This window comes from Hyla sarda, chromosome 1 (assembly GCF_029499605.1).
Source record: "Hyla sarda isolate aHylSar1 chromosome 1, aHylSar1.hap1, whole genome shotgun sequence".
Classification (NCBI taxonomy): Eukaryota; Metazoa; Chordata; class Amphibia; order Anura; family Hylidae; genus Hyla; species Hyla sarda.
In genome coordinates this window covers 432455731-432475648 of record NC_079189.1, presented here as the reverse complement: position 1 = coordinate 432475648, position 19918 = coordinate 432455731, and the positions used below count along the sequence as shown (strand labels likewise).

Here is a 19918-nt window from a genome sequence, read left to right as displayed (position 1 = left end):
TACAACCATCACACAGAGCAAGAGCCTTTTCCTTGTGAATATGGTTTGTTAAACTCAAGTCTCATATCACCCAGTAACTATCCTATGGATCTGCATGTGCAAAAGAGCAACCTCATAATCAGCTTGCTAGTACAAAATATAGACTTTATTACAAGTTAATACATTTTATAATAGACTAGTGACTGCTAAAAGCTTCAGTATACAGCAGCCAAGCAGCTTGGGGTTGTGCCTGTCACCCAGCTGAAGAGGCTCTCAGTGTTGCCATAGCCAATTAGATAAGAAGGGCCAACACACAGCTCTCCTCACATGTTCCTCCTTCATGTCTTTTTCATTTGAACTCCAGGATAATTGTGGAGGACCCAAAACTCAGGTTCCGAAAGCTGTAATGTTGGAGCAGTTGTCATTCACACATTGGCCCTGATTTACTAAGGCTAAGTTTCCACTTTTTTTTTTCTGGCAGTTTTTGGATATCTGCCACTGCAGGTTTTGAGCCAAAGTCAGAAGTGGATCCATAAGGGAGGAGAAGTGTAAGTCCTTCCTTTATATGTCCTATTCCTTTTGAATGCACTTCTGGCTTTGGCTCAAAAACTGCAGTGGCAGATCTCCAAAAACTGCCAGAAAAAAACCAAAATGGAAACTTAGCCTCAGAGTGTTGTGTAGGTTTCTTTGTGGGTTTTAATTCCCTACAATTTTTTTCCACTGTATTTACTAAGGTTTCCCTACAAATTTTGTATACACATGCTCTGATCTATCGGGTTTTCCTCCACCACATTTTCTGTGGAAACATTAGTAAATATGCTGGGATTTGGTGAAAATGTCAGGAACGTGGCCCTTTTCGGTGACCACGCCCCCTTTTCCCCAACAGCCACGCCCCTTTTCAGGTTCTCTTACCAAAATGAAGAGTTAGTCGGGGTTTTCTCAATTCTGGCGCAATGTGCCAGAATCTGGCGCACAACCCGCCAAAACATGTTGGGTTTGCAATAGTAAATGAGGGCCATTATGTGCATAATACAAAAAAAAAAATCCAATGACACAGGCTCCTTGTAGATTAACTGAAATGAAAAAACAAAAAACCTTAGACATTCAGAATTTGTGAATGGTGGAGGGTTCAGAACCCACAGTCCATAGTATGAACCCGAGACAAATATCTGTTATCACCATGTCAGTGTTTTTTTCCCCCCCTCTTTTACACAGATCCTTTAGGGAACATTATTAAAAAGAAATTTGTATGCTATATACCATCCCTGGAGCGCAAGGAATAGGCGTACATGCTGTGGCTTGTCAACATCTTGACACTTGCGATATGAGCATGGCATATACCCCGGCCTGGCACCCCAGTGTTCTGAACACAAGCGGACGTGGTCATGACGTCACACCCCTTCCATTTATGTCCATGGGAGGGGGCGTGACGTCACTACGTTCAGAAAGCCATGTGCCGGGCATTACAGGGGTACCAGCAGCCAGACCCCGTGATCAGACATCTTATCCCCTATCCTTTGTATAGGGGATAAGATGCCAAGGTGTGGACTGTTATGGACTCAATCACCACCAAATCATTGCAATCCTCAGCTCAAACTTTTGTCTGTGCATATGGAAGACGTTTTTCTGTTCTGGCCTTGGACAAGATGGCAGACACAAGACCTGATATTTGGATAATAAATTATTGCTTTTGGCTTTATTGGAAGATACAAATATAAAGATGAAAGCGCGAAAAAAAAAAAAAGAATTATGGGATTAGGCATTAGAGATAAGAAAAGTTACAGCGATTCGTAATGAACTTCTCGGCTCAGCAGTTGCTGGCTTTAGGCTGCATAAATTAGTTCAGCTTTCAGGTGCTCCGGTGGGCTGGAGACTCTCCTAGGAATGTATCCACCTTTTCCAGCCCACCGGAGCACCTGAAGGCTGAACTCATTTATGCAGAATAAAGTCAGCAACTGCTGAGCCGAGAAGTTCATGACAAATTGAATTCATGTAACTTTGCTCATCTCTACTAGGCATCTTAGAGACAAACAGTTGGAGGACTGTTTTTATTTTTTTTTAACACACAATGTTAAATTGCGTGAAAAAGCGCCCTGTAACTCTATGTTCACAACTGCATTAACAGTTCAGGAACCTCCTTTGTAGATTCTGTTAAAAATACAGGACAGTACAGCATGCAGTGCTATTTTATCTGCTAAAACATCAAACACCATGGGGGAGATTCATCAAAACTTGTGAAGAGGAAAAGTGGAGCAGTTGCCATAGCAGCCAGATTTTCTTTTCAGAGGCCTTTTAAAAACTAAATACAGGTTTTGATAAGTCTGCCCACATGACCGTAACTCAATGGCCCCCATTATACTCAAAAGGCCAATCAGTTATGGTTTGTGTTTAATGTCTACGGGATGTTCATTGTTCTGCGCCTAGCAGACAGAAGTGACCTAAAAAGCATCAAAATAATGTCTAAGTTAAAAGGGAAATTGACAGCAGAGTCACCTGCATTAATATATATATATATATATATACAGGAATATAGGTGAAAAATCGGTGCAGCCATTCAGGAGATTCCCATTTTGTTGCTAACATGGTTTTTACTTCTTAAAAAAGGGAAAATGACAGCGGGTTCAACCTAATACTGAGTTAGGCTATGTTCAGACTACGGAACATCCGCACAGAAAATCTCTGTGTGAACATTACGCAAACTGTGGGGCGAAATCTGTGGGTGCTAGGACCGCAGGGGAATGAGCAGTCTCATAGACGGCTATGCTTTCTGTGCCGAGCCTGCACAAAAAAATGAACATTCCTCCATGTGCACAGAGCAGCAGAGTCCTGTTGACTTCAACAGGTCCCTGCTGCAGTGGAATCTCCGCGCTGGATTCCAATGCGGAATTCGGCACAGAAATTCCGACATGTGAACATAGCCTTGTAGTGCAGGTGAACCAGATTACAATCAGCCATCACTGACCTGGTTCCAAGATACATGCTCTATTAGCTGACATTGCTAATCTGGAAATAGCCGGTTTTGCACAATGGAGGCAGGGAATCTGGGTATGCTGGCTTCCGCCTCCATTGCGCAAAACCGTCTATTTCCAGATTAGCAATGTCGGCTAATACATTTATCTCCGAAACCAGATTGCGGGTCCAGGTAAAGGATACTTCATTGTAATCAGATTCACCCAATGTAAGTTTCCTTTTAACGGCACTGGGAGTCGGCTGCTGCATGTGCAAAGCTTGGACCCTTTGGTCAATAACTTCACCTCCTTCAGAAATGCTGAGGAAGAGGGGATAAAATATTTATGAAGGGGCGGGTTATCCGCTGAAAAGGGTGGGATTATCGTCCAGAATGGGCAGGAAAAAGCTTTTATAAACATACAGCAGCAGTTGCCTCCCAGAGCGGATGGAAGTACAAACCATACTAGCATCAAGATGGATATGTTCTGAACGGCTGCACTGACTTTCGCTCTGTAAGGCTATTTTAACACAGTAGAAATTCCGCTAAATTTGAAGCACATCACGTGCAATGGGCATTCTGTATCCTATCCCGCAGAAATATAAGACCTGTCTTTAAATTTTGCAGAATTTCAGGCAGAACCCCATTGAATTCAATGGGGCTTTGAATTTCGGCAGAATTAGGAGTTTTGAGCACACAGAAATTCAGATGAAATTCTGCAAGAATTCCGCAGCAAACTCTGCAGAATGGGATTTGAGTGAAATAGCAGAATCTCCCCCGTGTGAACATAGTCTAAGACACGTTTAAATCAGCATTATCTACCTGTATATTCAAATAAGTGCTTGTGACCCTATCAGTTTCCCTTTAAGCACTTTACATTCATAAAAAAAAAAAAATATGGAATATTGAAGTTATATATGTCTTACGGAAATTGTTTGGACTTCGATTTATTTTTTAATACTGCTCTGCATGAACAGACATCTACTCCTTAAGTAAGGGGATAAGAAGAAGAGTATTGCACAAACCAAGAATCAAATTCTGCAAACCTTTTCTCTGAAGAGTTCATGTACTATGTATAAGCTTCCTTTACAGCTCAGAAGGCTGTATAACTGCCAATAAAGGATGAGCGCACTGGTTTTAAAAAAAATAAATATCTTTTGTACAAAGTCTTAAGTTTTGTATTACAGCACTTTATAAAAGGTGAAAAAAGGAGAAAGAAAGAGACAATGCTCCAAGATACTTCAAGCACAGGATTGACCTCCAATACATCCCCAAATCCTCTGCTCTTGTCAAAGAATGCTACATCCCAAAATACATCAGTCCTAGAAAGCAGATGCTTACTGGCCACCATTGTAGGCATAATCTGCTTTATTGTGCATGATAAGTTTGTTATCCACAAAATAGAAACTATCGGATCTTGTCTCATATGGGTGATCAATCATCAAACGAACTGTAGAGAAAAGACAAAAAGTTATATATTGACTATTAAAAGTGAATCACTATCACAAGGTTATAAATATACTATATTGTGATAGTTTATTTCTACTTGGTTTCCTATTATTAAGCTGGACCTATTATACTGTACCATGTTGTGCCAACAATGATGCTTTATTTAGAATGTTTTCAGTATTTTTCTATATAATAATTGTATAACAACTGATTACTAAATAAAATTTGTACCCAGCTTAAAAGGGTCACTCCAACAATGCCTTAGCATGTGCTCTCCAGTTTGGTGTGGAGAGACACTGCTGAAGCCGGGCAATCAAGTGGTAGAGGCAACCATAACGCCCAGCGAGTACAATGCATTAGTCTCAGCCTAACTAATAGGACTTGTGCACAGAACTCTATGGTGTCACGTGATTGCCTCAGCAACCAGACAGCCCGGCGTTAGAAGAGTCTCTCCAAGTCCAACTGATGAAAGCACAATCATTGGATTGGAAAGAATGTAAATTATCTGAAAGGATCTGTTTACAAGTCTGATGTATGTTCAACATTCATCAGTAGCAATTCCTAAAGTATACAAGTAATACACAAATGTAAACCAATTTTCCAAGCGTATGCTAAGTGTGTCTAGACTAGGAATCGACCGATATCGATCTTTTAGGGCCGATACAGATAATCTGTGGGAGGGTAGGGCCGATAACTTATACAGATATTCCAGTATAAGTTATCGGCTATTTATCCCCCCCCCCCCGGCGACACAGCTGCAGATCATTGATTTAAAGCGGGCACTTTAAATCAATGAACTGCAGCAGCTTTTGCGGTGCTATAGGCCACCGCCACCACCCGCTTCTCTCTCCCTGCCTGTCTAGGGGGTCCTCCTGAGTCCTATCACCGCGTCGCACCCCCCGTTTTATAATTACCTGTTCCCGGGGTCCACTCTACATCTGGCGCCGGCCTCGTCCTCCTGAGCTGTCACTGTGCGCACCGACGGTGATGTCGCATTGAGGAAGCCACTCGTCAGTGCGCACAGCGCAACGCAGGACGCAGCAGGAGCCAGAAATAGCGTGGACCCTGGCCCCCGGGAACAGGTAATTATAAAACTGAGGATAGGGGAGGCAATGGGGCCGGGGTGGTGCGGTGTGGGGTGTGACGTGGTGCGGCGGTGGCGGGAGGGTGGTGTATTATCAGATTATCGGCTAGGTAATTGCCAATACCGATAATGCCCAAAATCGTGAATATCGGCCAAACCGATAAATCGGTCGATCCCTAGTCTAGACGTTTTGATTGTATACAGTCATGGCCGTAATTGTTGGCAACCCTGAAATTTTTTTTAGAAAAAGGATTGCAGTAACACATGTTTTGCTATACACGTTTATTCCCTTTGTTTGGAATTAACCAAAAAAAAAGGGAAGAAAAAAAGCAAATTGGACATAATGTCACAACAAACTCCAAAAATAGGCTGAACAAAATTATTGGCACCCTTTCAAAGTTGTGGAAAAATAGGATTGTTTCAATCATGTGATGCTCCTTTAATCTCATCTGGGGCAAGTAACAGGTGTGAGCAATATAAAAACAAAACAAAACAAAAAAATCACACCTGAAAGCACATAAAAAGGAGAGAAGTTCACTTGGTCTTTGCATTGTGTGTCTGTGTGTGCCACACTAAGCATGAACAACAGAAAGAGAAGAAGAGAATTGTATGAGGACTTGAGAACCAAAATTGTGGAAATATATCAACAATCTCAAGGTTACAAGTCCATCTCCAGAGATCTAGATTTGCCTTTGTCCACAGTGCGCAACATTATCAAGAAGTTTGCAACCCATGGCAGTGTAGCTAATCTCCCTGGGTGTGGATGGAAGAGAAAAATTGATCAAAAGGTGTCAATGCAGGATAGTCCGGATGGTGGATAAGCAGCCTCAAACAAGTTCCAAACATATTCAAGTTGTCCTGCAGGCTCAGGGAGCATCAGTGTCAGTGTGAACCATCAGTCGACATTTAAATGAAATGAAACACTATGGCAGGAGACCCAGGAGGACCCCACTGCTGACAGAGACATAAAAAAGCAAGACTACATTTTGCCAAAATGAACTTGACTAAGCCAAAATCCTTATGGGAAAACGTCTTTTTGGTAAAGCACATCATTCTACTGTTTACCGAAAATGGAATGAGGCCTACAAAGAAAAGAACACAGTACCTACAGTGAAATATGGTGGCGGTTCAATTATGTTTTGGGTCAGTTTTGCTGCCTCTGGCACTGGGTGCCTTGAATGTGTGCAAGGCATCATGAAATCTGAGGATTACAAATTTTGGGTCGCACTGTACAGCCCAGTGTCAGAAAGCTGGATTTGCGTCCGAGATCTTGGGTCTTCCAGCAGGACAATGACCCCAAACATAATGTCAAAAAGCACCCAGAAATGAATGGCAACAAAGCACTTGAGAGTTCTGAAGTGGCCAGCAATGAGTTCAGATCTAAAGCCCATTGAACACCTGTGGAGAGATCTTAAAATTGCTGTTGGGAAAAGGCACCTTCCAATAAGAGAGACCTGGAGCAGTTTGCAAAGGAAGAGTGGTTCAACATTCCGGCTGAGAGGTGTAAGAAGCTTATTGATGGTTATAGGAAGCCACTGATTTCAGTTATTTTTCCAAAGGGTGTGCAACCAAATATTAAGTTAAGGGTGCCAATAATTGTTTCCCGCCCATTGTTTGGAGTTTGGTGTGCCATTATGTCCAATTTGCTTTTTTTCCTCCCTTTTTTGGTTTAGTTCCAATACACACAAAGGGAATAAACATGTGTATAGCCAGACATGCAATCCTTTTCTGTGAGAAATACTTAATTTTCTAGAAAAATTTCAGGGGTGCCAACATTTACGGCCATGACTGTATATGTTTATGTATTTGACAGCTTAATTTTTTCTTTGGCGGAAAACCCTTTTAAGTTCCACTGCATATGCAGGGCAATATAGGAGCTGCATATATGAATTTCTATTAAAAAAAAAATTATTTTTATTTATTAACAAATACTTACTAAGTTCTTCTGAAAGCTGTGGAAATTCGTACATGTGTTCGCATGTATTGCTACTGTTTGGAATGCAAAAGCCAAAGTCAAAATCAAAGCTTTTAAGTACGTGATCACGGAAATAATGCCGCTCAATCATCCGAAAATTCTTCACCGGTTTGTCACCTACAGTGAACTCCACACTATAAAAGAAAATATTACATTTAGTAAATGTTGTACAGCATAGGGGTAACTACTGCAGGATAGTTTAATACTAACTGGTTGTTCAGTTAGAAAAAAATAAAAACAAAATTAATGGATTTGATATTTTCCAAGAAAGAATAACAATTTTGTTCATGAGCCTGGCCCATTTTCTTGAATACAGATAAATTACAATAACAGATACAGGTAATGAACAAGAGTAGCGCTGTTTTTGGAAAAGGAGCCAACCCTTGATTCTAACATTGGAAACTGCTTTAACCTCTTAAGGACCAAGGACGTACCGTCCTGAGTCCTTTCCCTTTCTATAACGCGGGGCCACAACTGGGACACGTGGCTAATAGCGCGCGGCATTGATCGCGGTGCCGCGCGCTATTAACCCTTTAGACGCGGTTTTCAAAGTTGAACGCCACGTCTAAAGTGAAAGTAAATCACTGCCGGTTAGCTCAGGGGGCTGTTCGGGATGTCTTCGGCATCCCGAACAGCTCTGGGACACGAGGAGGGTCTTCTACCTTGCCTCCTGGTGTCCGATTGCCGAATGACTGCTCAGTGCCTGAGATCCAGGCATGAATAAAAAGCGATCAACAAGTCCGATCAATACAAAAATGGTACCGCTAAAAACTTCAGATCACGGCGCAAAAAATGAGCCCTCATACTGCCCCATATGCGAAAAAATAAAAAAGTTATAGGGATCAGAAGATGACAATTTCAAAACGTATACATTTTTTCAGAAGTATGACAAAATCAAACCTACATGAGTAGGGTATCATTTTAATCTTATGGCCGTATAGAATAAAGTGTGTGTCATTTTTACCGAAAAATGTACTGCATAGAAACAGAAGCCCCCAAAAGTTACAAAATTGCATTTTTTCTTCAATTTTGTCTCACAATGATTTTTTTTCCCGTTTCGTCGTAGATTTTTGGGTAAAATGACTGTCATTACAAAGTAGAATTGGTGGTGCATAAAATAAGCCATAATATGGATTTTTAGGTGCAAAATTTAAAGAGTTATGATTTTTTAAAGGTAAGGAGGAAAAAATTTAAGTGAAAAAACAGAAAAACCCCAGGTCCTTAAGAGGCAACCCTTGATTCTAACATTGGAAACTGCTTTAAAAAGAGTATCTGTCGTCAAACCATATTTTCTAAATGAACTCAGATTAAATTCCCTAACTACTCCTAACACCCCTTCTGCCCTTTAAAAAATAAAAATTCAGCGCTCTAAAAAGCTCTGTATCATACCCTTCCCCTTGCTCACATTGTGTGAGCTCCCGGCAGGAGAAAGTGGCCATTTTCCAGCAGGCGCGAAGACACTGAAGCCGTGCCTCCCCATGCACAACACACACTTCCTGAGTTTGGTCTCTGGACAGGCAGGGAGGAGACCAAACAAACTGACTTGCGTAGGGAACAGAACAGAGCCACCTAGTGGCCATTTTATCAATCACATTAAAAACATCTAAAAAAGGTTGAGAATTTTAACAGCAAGTAAATATTTTCTATATAAAAAATATACTAAAAGTTTAGTTTGGTGACAGGTACTCTTTAAAGGATAGCCTAATGTTTGTTGGCATTATAAGGTTGGGCCCTTATTCAGGAGTAACACATTTTGACACAAACTGGGTGCCTGACTAAGTGATTAGAGAGAGACATGTGCCAACTTTATCTAGTCTTAGCCCAAATTGAAGAACCATAGGCTACACGTGAAATTTATAATAAAATAGAAGATTGCTACAGTACAAATGCAATAGAAGAAAGCATCAGCCTGGGCTTCTAAAATCACAAATGAGATAAGAGGAGGATTCAACAAAAGTGCACTAAATAGGTCACTGATCATAACTGTGTCTTAATGGAGAAGAGCTTAAAAGCCGCTGGGATGAAAGAAATAAGTAGCAGGTAAACACTTCAAAGTCTGTACCACCGAAAGGAGCTCCTGCTGTAAGGACACTATTTTTAACTTAAGAACTTAATTACATTTAGCTTTCACAATGAAGAGCTATACATTGAAACTTCACCACAATATTTTATTATGAGATTGTTAGGATGGTTAAAATGGTAAATTCATTCTAGAGAACAAGAGACTGAGAAAAAAAAAAGAAATTCTGTCATTAGGGTCAGATTATATGTGCTGTATATTTTCCTAACTATTGAAGTCAATGGGGGAAATTTATCAAAGTTGTCTATATAGACCAAACTACAGAGGGTTAGGCCGGTCTATTGTGTGCCTAATTTATCAAGTCACATGGCTCTTGATAAATTCTGCGCACGGACTTCGTGATCTATGCTTTAGACTGTATTTAAACCTGCTCCAGCATGGTCTGACACTTCAGCGTACTTTCAGACGATGCATTTTTCGGGCTAAAATAGACTAGAATGCATCATGTTCTAATAATCCTCTAAAGCAAAAGTCGCAAAAAAGTCGCACATATTTAGACTGCAACTTTCTGTGCGACAAATATAGACAGGAAAAAACTGTAAATCCTTTGATAAATCTCCCCCAATGGGTAGCAAAATCAGCTGCGTATTTTGCTACCCATTGATTTCAATGGGTAGAAAAATATGCAGCAGCAAAATACGGCACGTGTGACCCTTATTAAGTATTTCTGCTAAAACACAGGACCAAGACACAACAGACCCTGAAATCGCTGAACTAGCTGAAAGCAATTACTGTAAAGTAGAGCTAAGAAATATGGTCTAAAAAAAGATTACATGTGGGTTTTTTTTCCAAGCTTATAATGGATCCCAAGTATTAATCTCAATTTTTATTTTTTCCAGGCATTCCTTCATTCGGATAGGGAATAAGTTTTAATGCACCACAGTACTCCTTTAAGCAGCTCATTCATATAACAAAACTGTATCTAGAGAGTATGAGGATATTTCAGCACTTAAAGGGGTTATCCAGGAAAAACTTTTTTTTTTTATATATCAAATGGCTCCAGAAAGTTAAACAGATTTGTAAATTACTTCTATTAAAAAAATCTTAATCCTTTCAGTACTTATGAGCTTCTAAAGTTAAGGTTGTGCTCTCTGATGACACGTGTCTCGGGAACCACCCAGTTTAGAAGCAAATCCCCATAGCAAACCTCTTCTAAACTGGGAGGTTCCCGAGACAGGCGTCATCAGAGAGCACTTAGACAGAACAACCTTAACTTCAGAATCTCATAAGTACTGAAAGGATTAAGATTTTTTTAATAGAAGTAATTTACAAATCTGTTGAACTTTCTGGAGCCAGTTGATATATAAAAAAAAAAGTTTTTTCCTGGAATACCCCTTTAAGAAGAGTGTTTTCGACATGCCAATTCTTTATTCTGCCAGGAAAAAAAGGCCACAATAGTTTGCGAGGATAAGTTTTACTGCACCCCAGTACTTCTTTGCAGGTTCCCAATCCGTGGTCCCATTCACCCACTATCTTCCCCCGTTCCAAAGGCAGGCTTGGGGCATAGGCGGAGTTTCCTGACATCACCGCTGCAGTTTCCCCAAGCCTGCTCGCAGAAGGGCCCAGTAAAGAAGCAGCAGCAGCAGAAACATCGGGAAGGTACGCCCCTGCCACAAGCCGACACAGGAACTGAAGAAAATAGCGGGAGAACTAGACCATGGATCGAGGAGAGGCAAGTATGTTTATCATCAGTGTCACCCGCACTACCTGCCTTTACTAACAGGCTAGTCCAGTGACACTGATGACAGATATCCTGTAAAGGAAAATAAAGATGTGGTAAATAAGGCAGTTTACATATAGCTTTATTTACCTCAACTCAGCCCAAAAGGACTGAGCAAAAAGTCCACTTTTTATCCCTCACTTTGTTAAAACTTAACTTTTATTTATAAGTGATTAAACAATAATGTGAAAAAACAGAGCTATAGGTGATTTTAAAAAACCCAGCATTTTTAGCACCACATTTATCAATGTAACTTGTTGTCCCTAGGGACCAACTGGAATTGTAGGATCTACTCAGCACATCTGCAGAAAGTGCTGATTATGGGTGCTATGCTGATATTTAAAATACTCTCACACTGTCCGTCCCTGCTGTTAGATTAAAAAAGGAGGGACAGTGTGAGAGTATTTTAAATATCAGCATAGCACCCATAATCAGCACATTCTGCAGATGTGCTGAGTAGATCCTACAATTCCAGTTGGTCCCTAGGGACAACAAGTTACATTGATAAATGTGGTGCTAAAAATGCTGGGTTTTTAAAAATCACCTATAGCTCTGTTTATTCACATTATTGTTTAATCACTTATAAATTAAAGTTAAGCTTTAACAAAGTGAGGGATAAAAAGTGGACTTTTTGCTCAGTCCTTTTGGGCTGAGTTGAGGTAAATAAATAAACATATGTTTAGTCCACCCCTCACTAGGGTCATTGATCCTTGTGATCTATAATTTTGAGTTACATATAGCTTTGGCTCCATTTTCTTTGTAATACTCACGTAGCTCCAACTTTTCGAAGTCTGAGAAATGCTGGTGTGAATTGGTATCGCACAAAGCGCCCAGCACTACTATCCACCTGTCCAGCTTCTTCATCCTCATCTTCTTGCTCTATTACAGACCAGAAAACACATAAAAGATACAGATACTTAGAGCCTAATTCAGACCCCAAGCTGCAGGATTTTAGATTAAAAAAATTCATATTAGAAGTTAGGCAGCAGCTGAACAGGACACATGGGACAATGCTTTATTTACCAAAAGGCCGCTATAAATTAAAGGGGTACTCCGGTGGAAAACAATTTCCTTTTTTTTTTTTTTTTTTTTTTTTTTTTAAATCAACCGGTGCCTGAAAGTTAAACAGAATTACTTTTATTAACAAATATTAACCCTTACAGTACTTAGCCGTTTTATGCTCCACAGGAAGTTCTTTTCTTTTTGAATTTCATTTCTGTTTGACCACAGTGCTCTCTGCTGGCACCTCTGTCCATTTTAGGAACTGTCCAGAGCAGGATAGGTTTGCTATGGGGATTTGCTCCTACTCTGGACATGTCCTAAAATAGAGTTGTCAGCAGAGAGCACTGTGGTCAGACAAAGGAAATTTGAAAAGAACTTCCTGTGGCACATACAGCAGCTGATAAGTATTGGAAGGATTAAAAATTTTATATAGAAGTAATTTACAAATCTGTATAACTTTCTGGCACCAGTTGATTTAAAAAATGTTTTCCAGTGGAGTACCCATTTAAACCATCAATAATGCCCTAGTAGAGGTATGGTGTGCTTACATTCACTACACAGAACTCCAACAAAGTGCCAAAAAGGAGCTGAAAAGAAAGCTCTTACTGGCTCTGTGGCGTAACATGATGAATCACATGATCCCTCTCAGCCAGTTAGCTGCATTAAATGATACTTTGCAAAAAGCCCTCACTCGATGATGATTAGCCACCAAGTATAGGCAACGGATTCCCTTTAGGGTAGGGACATATGTACCGTATTTTGCTGCTGCATATTTTCCTACCCATTAAATTAAATGGATAGCAAAATCCAGGGGGTGGGCTCTCCGTGGGTGTCCTCAGCAGATTTGTGGCTGGGGAAAATCCGCCACAGACCCTATTGTCGTTAATGGGGCTTGTGGCAGATTTTCCGCATCAGAAATTCTACAGCCATAAATCTGCTGCAAACAGCCTTGGAGAGCCCACCCCCTTTCAAACAAGCAGCGCAAAACCCGTAAATAAATCTGCTCGTGTGAATAAGCCCTAAAGCAGTATTATTTTGATTCTGCAGAATGGTGGTTGTATCTGTATGCAAAGAGTCACCGTGCATATACTGTATGCTATGATGCTGCATGGAGAGAAGAGTGGCATCATTTATGCACTATAAGACAGCATTATGACACTGTATGGTGGTGGAACAAGAGCTCTGTATTGCAGTATAATCATTGTCCTGTATTATGCTCCAATAAAACACTTCATGGTGTGTTATGCTTAGCTTACTACCACTAACAAGTTGGTATGTGGGAATGGATAGAAACCCCTGCTGTTAGATTAAACAAGTTCAGTCTTACATTGGAAGATGCCAAAGAAGTCCTGGGACTTCAGACAGCAATGGGCGGCTACAAGTGGAATTTCCGTAGTGTGAACGTATCCTTAGCTTCATAAATCTGCCTAATAAAATCAGGATGGAAAGTGCAGTTTAGGCGATCCGGCTCAATTTCCCTTCAACATGGATGTAAAACTTCTGTAGTAGAAAATGAATAGGCCAAGACAAGTAGGCCAGTCCGTCCTGCACTGAAGTTTCAATTGTTCCCTTTTACAGTTCTTCAATAAATCTTTGCCGTATGACCTCCGGTCTGGTGAGTGCCCTATTCATTTTCTACTACAGAAGTATTTGTGAACCGTGTATTCTGATCGTGAGCACCATGCAGGATGGTCATTGGTTGGCCATGTAGAAGTGGTGGGTAGCAGTGTTGAGTCGGCTTTTTTTCTGTTTTGCTATATCAGTGGATGTAAAATTGATGCCAGAGCCGATTCCTTTGTCGGCAGTAGGATCGTTCCTGGCATCCTGCATGTCAGTGGGGAATCGACTGGTCCAGATAGGAGATCATGTCATACAGAATTTTCCCATCTGGTTCTTTTGTAGTAACAAATAGTGAGAGAGACTGATGACAAGTGATGGCTTTTTTTTTTTTTTCATCAGTTGTGGTCAATGTTTTCACAAAAACTGATCCCCATACAATGGATACATACATGTGAATGCAGTCCAAGGGTGTACGCACACTACGGAATTTCCGAGCGGTCAATGGGATTTTGCTGCACAGTGCACAGGAGGAGGAGATTTCCACCACTGAAATTCATCCGCTGAAAGTATGAACATGTTCATTCTTTTGATGAAATACATTGCCGGCTATAAGTACCAGCGATTTCTCCGCAGTCCTAGTGCCGACTGGTTCAGTCGGCCCCAGCTGCCCTTGGAGTCTCTATATTATGCAGAGATCCCAAGCGTGGTTCTGCAATCAATGATGCTGAGGTCAGAAAGTCATCAACACCATGATTTGTGCCACTGAGGCCACGTATCCAAGCTCGAACAGGTACGGCCCCATTTATTTAAAGGGCACTAGAATAGTCAGCTAGAACTAAGAAGCGCGGTTGAGTTCCAGCTAAAAAAACTCAAAATTATGTGAACATAGACACTAGCTGACTACCCTGGTGGCCGCTGAAACGTATGTGGCTCATACTTGTCTGCGCACAGATGTCAGCACAACACTGAAAGGTTTCCCGAAGTATCTGTGCATCCAAGGTCAGTTTGGATGGCGGCCACCCATGCGAACCTAACCCCCAAGCCACCGCAGTGTCGGGCTCCACACCACAAAGTACAACCACCCACCAGAGCACGGCTTGGAGATCTCGAAGAGAACAGTGCCAGTCTCTAGATCCCGGATCTTGAAGCGGGTGAAGTCAATGCCGTAGACGTTCTCCTCAGGTTTACATAGATAATCTGGGGGGAAAAGAAAGAAACCAAGAGGTGAAATCTATTAATAGTTGTGTCGTAGAAGGCTTGCGTTTTTTCTTTTGCCCTTGCTTTTGTGGTGAAGTGCCATAGATATGAAAAGGCGCACCGGCTTGAATGACTTTGGCGCATTTTCATTATCACCTGAGTACCCTCCACATCTGCATCTCATTTTGTCTATGTATGCGTGAGATACGTCTTTTTTAAACAGGGATGTGCCCAGTATTTGCGACGTTTTGCAAATACATCCTAAATCCCTGACCACTGCGCAAATCTGCCTAGTAAATCCTCCACGGCAGTGTTTTCCAAACAGCGTGTCTCCAGCTGTCGTAAAACTACAACTCCCAGCGTGCCCGGAAAGCCGAAGGCTGTCCGGGCACGCTGGGAGTTGTAGTTTTACAACAGCTGGAGACACATTGGGGGACATTTAGCAAAACCTGTGCAGAGGAAAAGCTGAACAGTTGCCCATAGCAACCAGATGGCTTTTTTTCAGAGGTCTTTTCAAAAATTTAAGTAGCAATCTGGTTGCTATGGGCAACTGGTCAACTTTTCCTCTGCATATGAGTCTCCCCCACTGCTCTACCGTACGCAAACGGAGAACCGCACGCTTTACAGTCTCAGAACTTACTCTCAGTGACTCTGCTCAGGCCCAGGACGTGCTCCGGTCTCAGCTCCTTCAGGCCCGGCAACTCGTGCTCGGTGACCGGGATCACGGCTCTGTGGTCGGCGTCGCCTCCTTCCCGGCCCTGCACCTTCCGCGCCTTCAGACGGTTGATTACCCCGCCCCCCGCTTTCTTGCGTTCTTCTTTAGCCGCTTCACGGTTCGACCCGCTCATGTCTACAAGATGGCGGCTGCCACCTCCGCTGGTGCCGTAACTATGGAGAGTAGGCGGATACCGCCGTTCCTAGGCGACACGGGCGAGCGTAAGAAGGTGCAGCTGAAGGGGCGGAGACCCGAAACTGCCCCCACCAGAGAGACGAAGGACTTAGTATACAAAAGAGGGGGCGGCCTGTGGGCACCAGGCGTGAGGAGATGGGCATTGTCTCCTCCAGTTTTCACACTGGCTGAGGGCTATAGGGCTTTGCCGACCTGCTATATGGCCACTGAGTGCATCAGGTCAAGGAGATAACTAATGTTCATGTGCCACTGCCCTATAAGTGCCCATAGTTATAGAGGGGGGTACACAACAATCCCTATCTGCTACATCTATGTCATTGCATATACAGCCTTTCCTCATCATCCTGGCAGAAGTTTAACCCCTTGGGGACGAAGCCCATTTTGACCCTAAGGACGGGAGCATTTTTTGCAAATCTGACCTCTGTCACTTTAAGCATTAAAGGGGTACTCCGCACCCCTAGACATCTTATTCCCCCTATCCAAAGGATAGGGGATAAGATGTCAGATCGCCAGGGTCCCATTGCTGGGGACCCCCGGGATCTCTGCTGCAGCACCCACCTGGACGGCTTCCACCTCACACCGGGAACGCTGGAGGCTTCGGATCCCGACCACAATGTCACGACTCCGCCCCGTGTGATGTCACATCCCGCCCCCTCAATGCAAGTCTATGGGAGGTCTGTCACGCCCCCTCCCATAGACTTGCATTGAGGGGGTGGGTCGTGACATCACACAGGGGGGAGTTGTGACATCACGCTCGTCCGCCATTGTGGTCGGGATCCGAAGCCTCCAGCGTTCCCGGTGTGAGGTGGAAGCCGTCCAGGTGGGTGCTGCTGCAAAGATCCCGGGGGTCCCCCGCAGCAGGACCCTGGCGATCTGACATCTTATCCCCTATCCTTTGGATAGGGGATAAGATGTCTAGGGATGCGGAGTACCCCTTTAATAACTTTGGGATGCTTTTACTTAAAAATTTGATTCGAGAGTTTTTTCGTGACATATTATACTTCATGTTAGTGGTAAATTTTCATCGTTACTCGCATCATTTCTTGGTGAAAAATTCCCAAATTTGATGAAAAAAATAGAAAATTTTGCATTTTTCTAACTTTGAAGCTCTCTGCTTATAAGGAAAATAGACATTTCAAATAAATTATATATTGATTCACATTTCCAATATGTCTACTTTATGTTTCCATCATAAAATTGATGAGTTTTTACTTTTGGAAGACATCAGAGAGCTTCAAAGTTCAGCAGCAATTTTCAAAGTCGGAATTTTTCAGAGACCAGTTCAGGTTTGAAGTGGATTTGCGTGACCTTCATATTAGAAATACCCCATAAATGACCCCATTATAAAACTGCACCTCTCAAAGTATTCAAAATGATATTCAGAAAGTTTGTTAACCCTTTAGGTGTTTCACAGGAATAGCAGCAAAGTTAAAGGAGAAAATTCTAAATCTTCATTTTTTACACTGGCATGTTCTTGTAGACCCAGTTTTTGAATTTTTACAAGGGGTAATAGGAGAAAAAGTCCCCCAAAATTTGTAACCCAATTTCTCTTGAGTAAGGAAATACCTCATATGTGTATGTCATGTTCGGCGGGCGCAGTAGAGGGCTCAGAAGGGAAGGAGCGACAGTGGGATTTTGGAGAGTGAGTTTTTCTGAAATGGTGCCAGAACAGCAACCCCCCCACATGGCATACCATACGCCACAGGTGTTTGATGACTTTTAGTTTAAAGAAGATATCCCATGCAGCAAAGAAAAAAAAAAAATACCTAGCCATTCCATAGTATATTCACCTACCACCTCTCTGACATGTTTGTGATTTTTTTTCCGGCCCCCATTCACCGGCTATTCAGCTCATAAATTGCAGTTACTTCCTGGTTATGGTGGCTCTGCCTGTGATCTCAAAGACTACATTTCCCTGCATGCACTGCTCACATTTCCTGCTCTCAGTTGCCTGAGCAGAGAACTTGTTACCACCCCTAACTTATGTTAGTCACTCCCACATAACACTGAGCTCCAATCATAGCCCTATACAGCAGGGTGGTCACATAACACTGAGCTCCAATCATAGCCCTACACAGCAGGGTGGCCACATAACACTGAGCTCCAATCATAGCCCTATACAGCAGGGTGGCCACGAGGAAACAAAATGTAATCTCAGTGCTCAGAGAGAGGGACCCTGGAGTTGAAGCTGCAGTTTTACACTGTAAAATCCCTCCCTCCCCCTCCTCCTCTCAACGAAACAGCTTTACAGTGGCACAATCACCTCCCCCCTTCTCTGCCCTGCACTCCTCTCTCCCCAGTGCTCAGTGTGACAATTCTACTCTCCCTCCCCTCCATTCTCAGTGTGACAGCTCCCTCCCCTCCCCCCTCTCCTCCGTTATCAGTGTAAAAACATTAGCAAGGAGAGGGGAGAGAACTATGATGTGAATCAGCCGACATATAGGCAGTGCTGCTCAGCCAATCACTGCAGAACAGAGGGAGGACAGTGTGAATATTCATCAGATGGGAGGGGCTAAGCCCGAGCTCAGGCAGCTCTCTGCAGCACAGGGGTTTTCTGGGTAATTGTCACGTCACGGCCCCGGGATGCTGCTGATAACAGCCTGAATAGGGGGTCGGAAGTCATGAAAACCTGGAACAGCTGAATTTCCTGTCAGACAGAAGAATGCAGATGAAGCTTGTTTCTAAGCAGCATTGGTAATGGAAGTGATTTACAAACCTGTATAACTTTACCTTCTGCACTAAAAGCTGAACAATTGTTTACTGTGAGACTTGTCCTTTAAGTCTGATGTGTAAATGAAAAAACATTTTTTTCACTAAAGTTTCTTTTCTCCAAAATTTACCTTTTTTACAAAGGGTAATGGGAGAAAATGCCCCCCAAAATCTGTAACCCCATCTCTTCTGAGTATATAAATACCCCGTGTTAGGACATAAAATGCTCTGCGTGCAAACTACAATACTCAGAAGAGAAGGAGTCACATTTGGCTTTTGAAAAGCAAATTTTGCTGAAATGTTTTTGTGGGACATGTCGCATTTAGGAAGCCCCTATGGTGCCAGAACAGCAAAAAAAAAAAAAACACATGGCATACTACTTTGGAAACTACACCCCTCAAGGAACACAACAAGGGGTGCAGTGAGCCTTAACACCCCACAGGTGTTTGACGACTTTTTGTTAAAGTTGGATGTGTAAATGAAAAAAATAAATTTCTCACTAAAATGCTGGTTTTTCCCCAAACTTTACATTTTTACAAGGGGCAATAGAAGAAAATGCCCCCCAAAATTTGTAACCCCATCTCTTCTGAGTATGGAAATACCCCATGTGTGGATGTCAAGTGCTCTGCTGGCGCATTACAGTGCTCAGAAGAGATTTTAGAGAGAGAACAGTGCCAGAACAGTGGACCCCCCCCCACATGTGACCCCATTTTGGAAACTACACACCTCACAGAATTTAATAAGGGGTGCAGTGAGCATTTACACCCCACTGGCGTTTGACATCTTTGGAACAGTGGGCTGTGCAAAAATCTGTCAGACACCCCACCCCCGATCTGCTATTGGTTGGTCGCTTCTGACCCACCAATAGCAGGGATAGGAGGGGTGGCACCCCTGCCACCTAACTCCTATGCCTTCAAGGGGACCGGGGGTGTCTTGGACACCCCCGATCCACCTTATTTTCCGGGTCACTGGAGACCGGTATGACCGGGAATCGCCGGTGTCAATTCAGCTGTTGCAAAACTACAACTACCAACATGCCCGAACAGCCTTTGGCATGGCAATGCATTATACAGTGGTCCCTCAAGTTACAATATTAATTGGTTCTGGGACGACCATTGTATGTTGAAACCATTGTATGTTGAGACCATAACTCATATGGAAACCTGGTAATTGTTTCTGAAGCCCCCAAAATGTCATCCAAAAATAGGAAAAAGTGAGGATTAAATAAAAATAAGTAGATAACTAATATAGATAAAGCAAATCCTTACATATAAAAGTAATAAAGATCTGCTGGGAGCTGTAATCA

General features: G+C 42.4%; 1 protein-coding gene across 1 annotated transcript; it reads right to left on the bottom strand.

Annotated features, from left to right (window-relative positions):
• Positions 1-2024: 2024 nt before the first annotated feature.
• Positions 2025-16050, bottom strand: UNC119B (unc-119 lipid binding chaperone B). Its single transcript, XM_056530292.1, has 5 exons — positions 15634-16050; positions 14883-14993; positions 12005-12113; positions 7396-7568; positions 2025-4376 (listed from the first exon to the last, which is right to left on the bottom strand). Exons 1-5 carry the CDS (start codon positions 15839-15841, stop codon positions 4264-4266), a joined length of 714 nt encoding a protein of 237 aa, XP_056386267.1. The 5' UTR covers positions 15842-16050; the 3' UTR covers positions 2025-4263.
• Positions 16051-19918: the final 3868 nt, after the last annotated feature.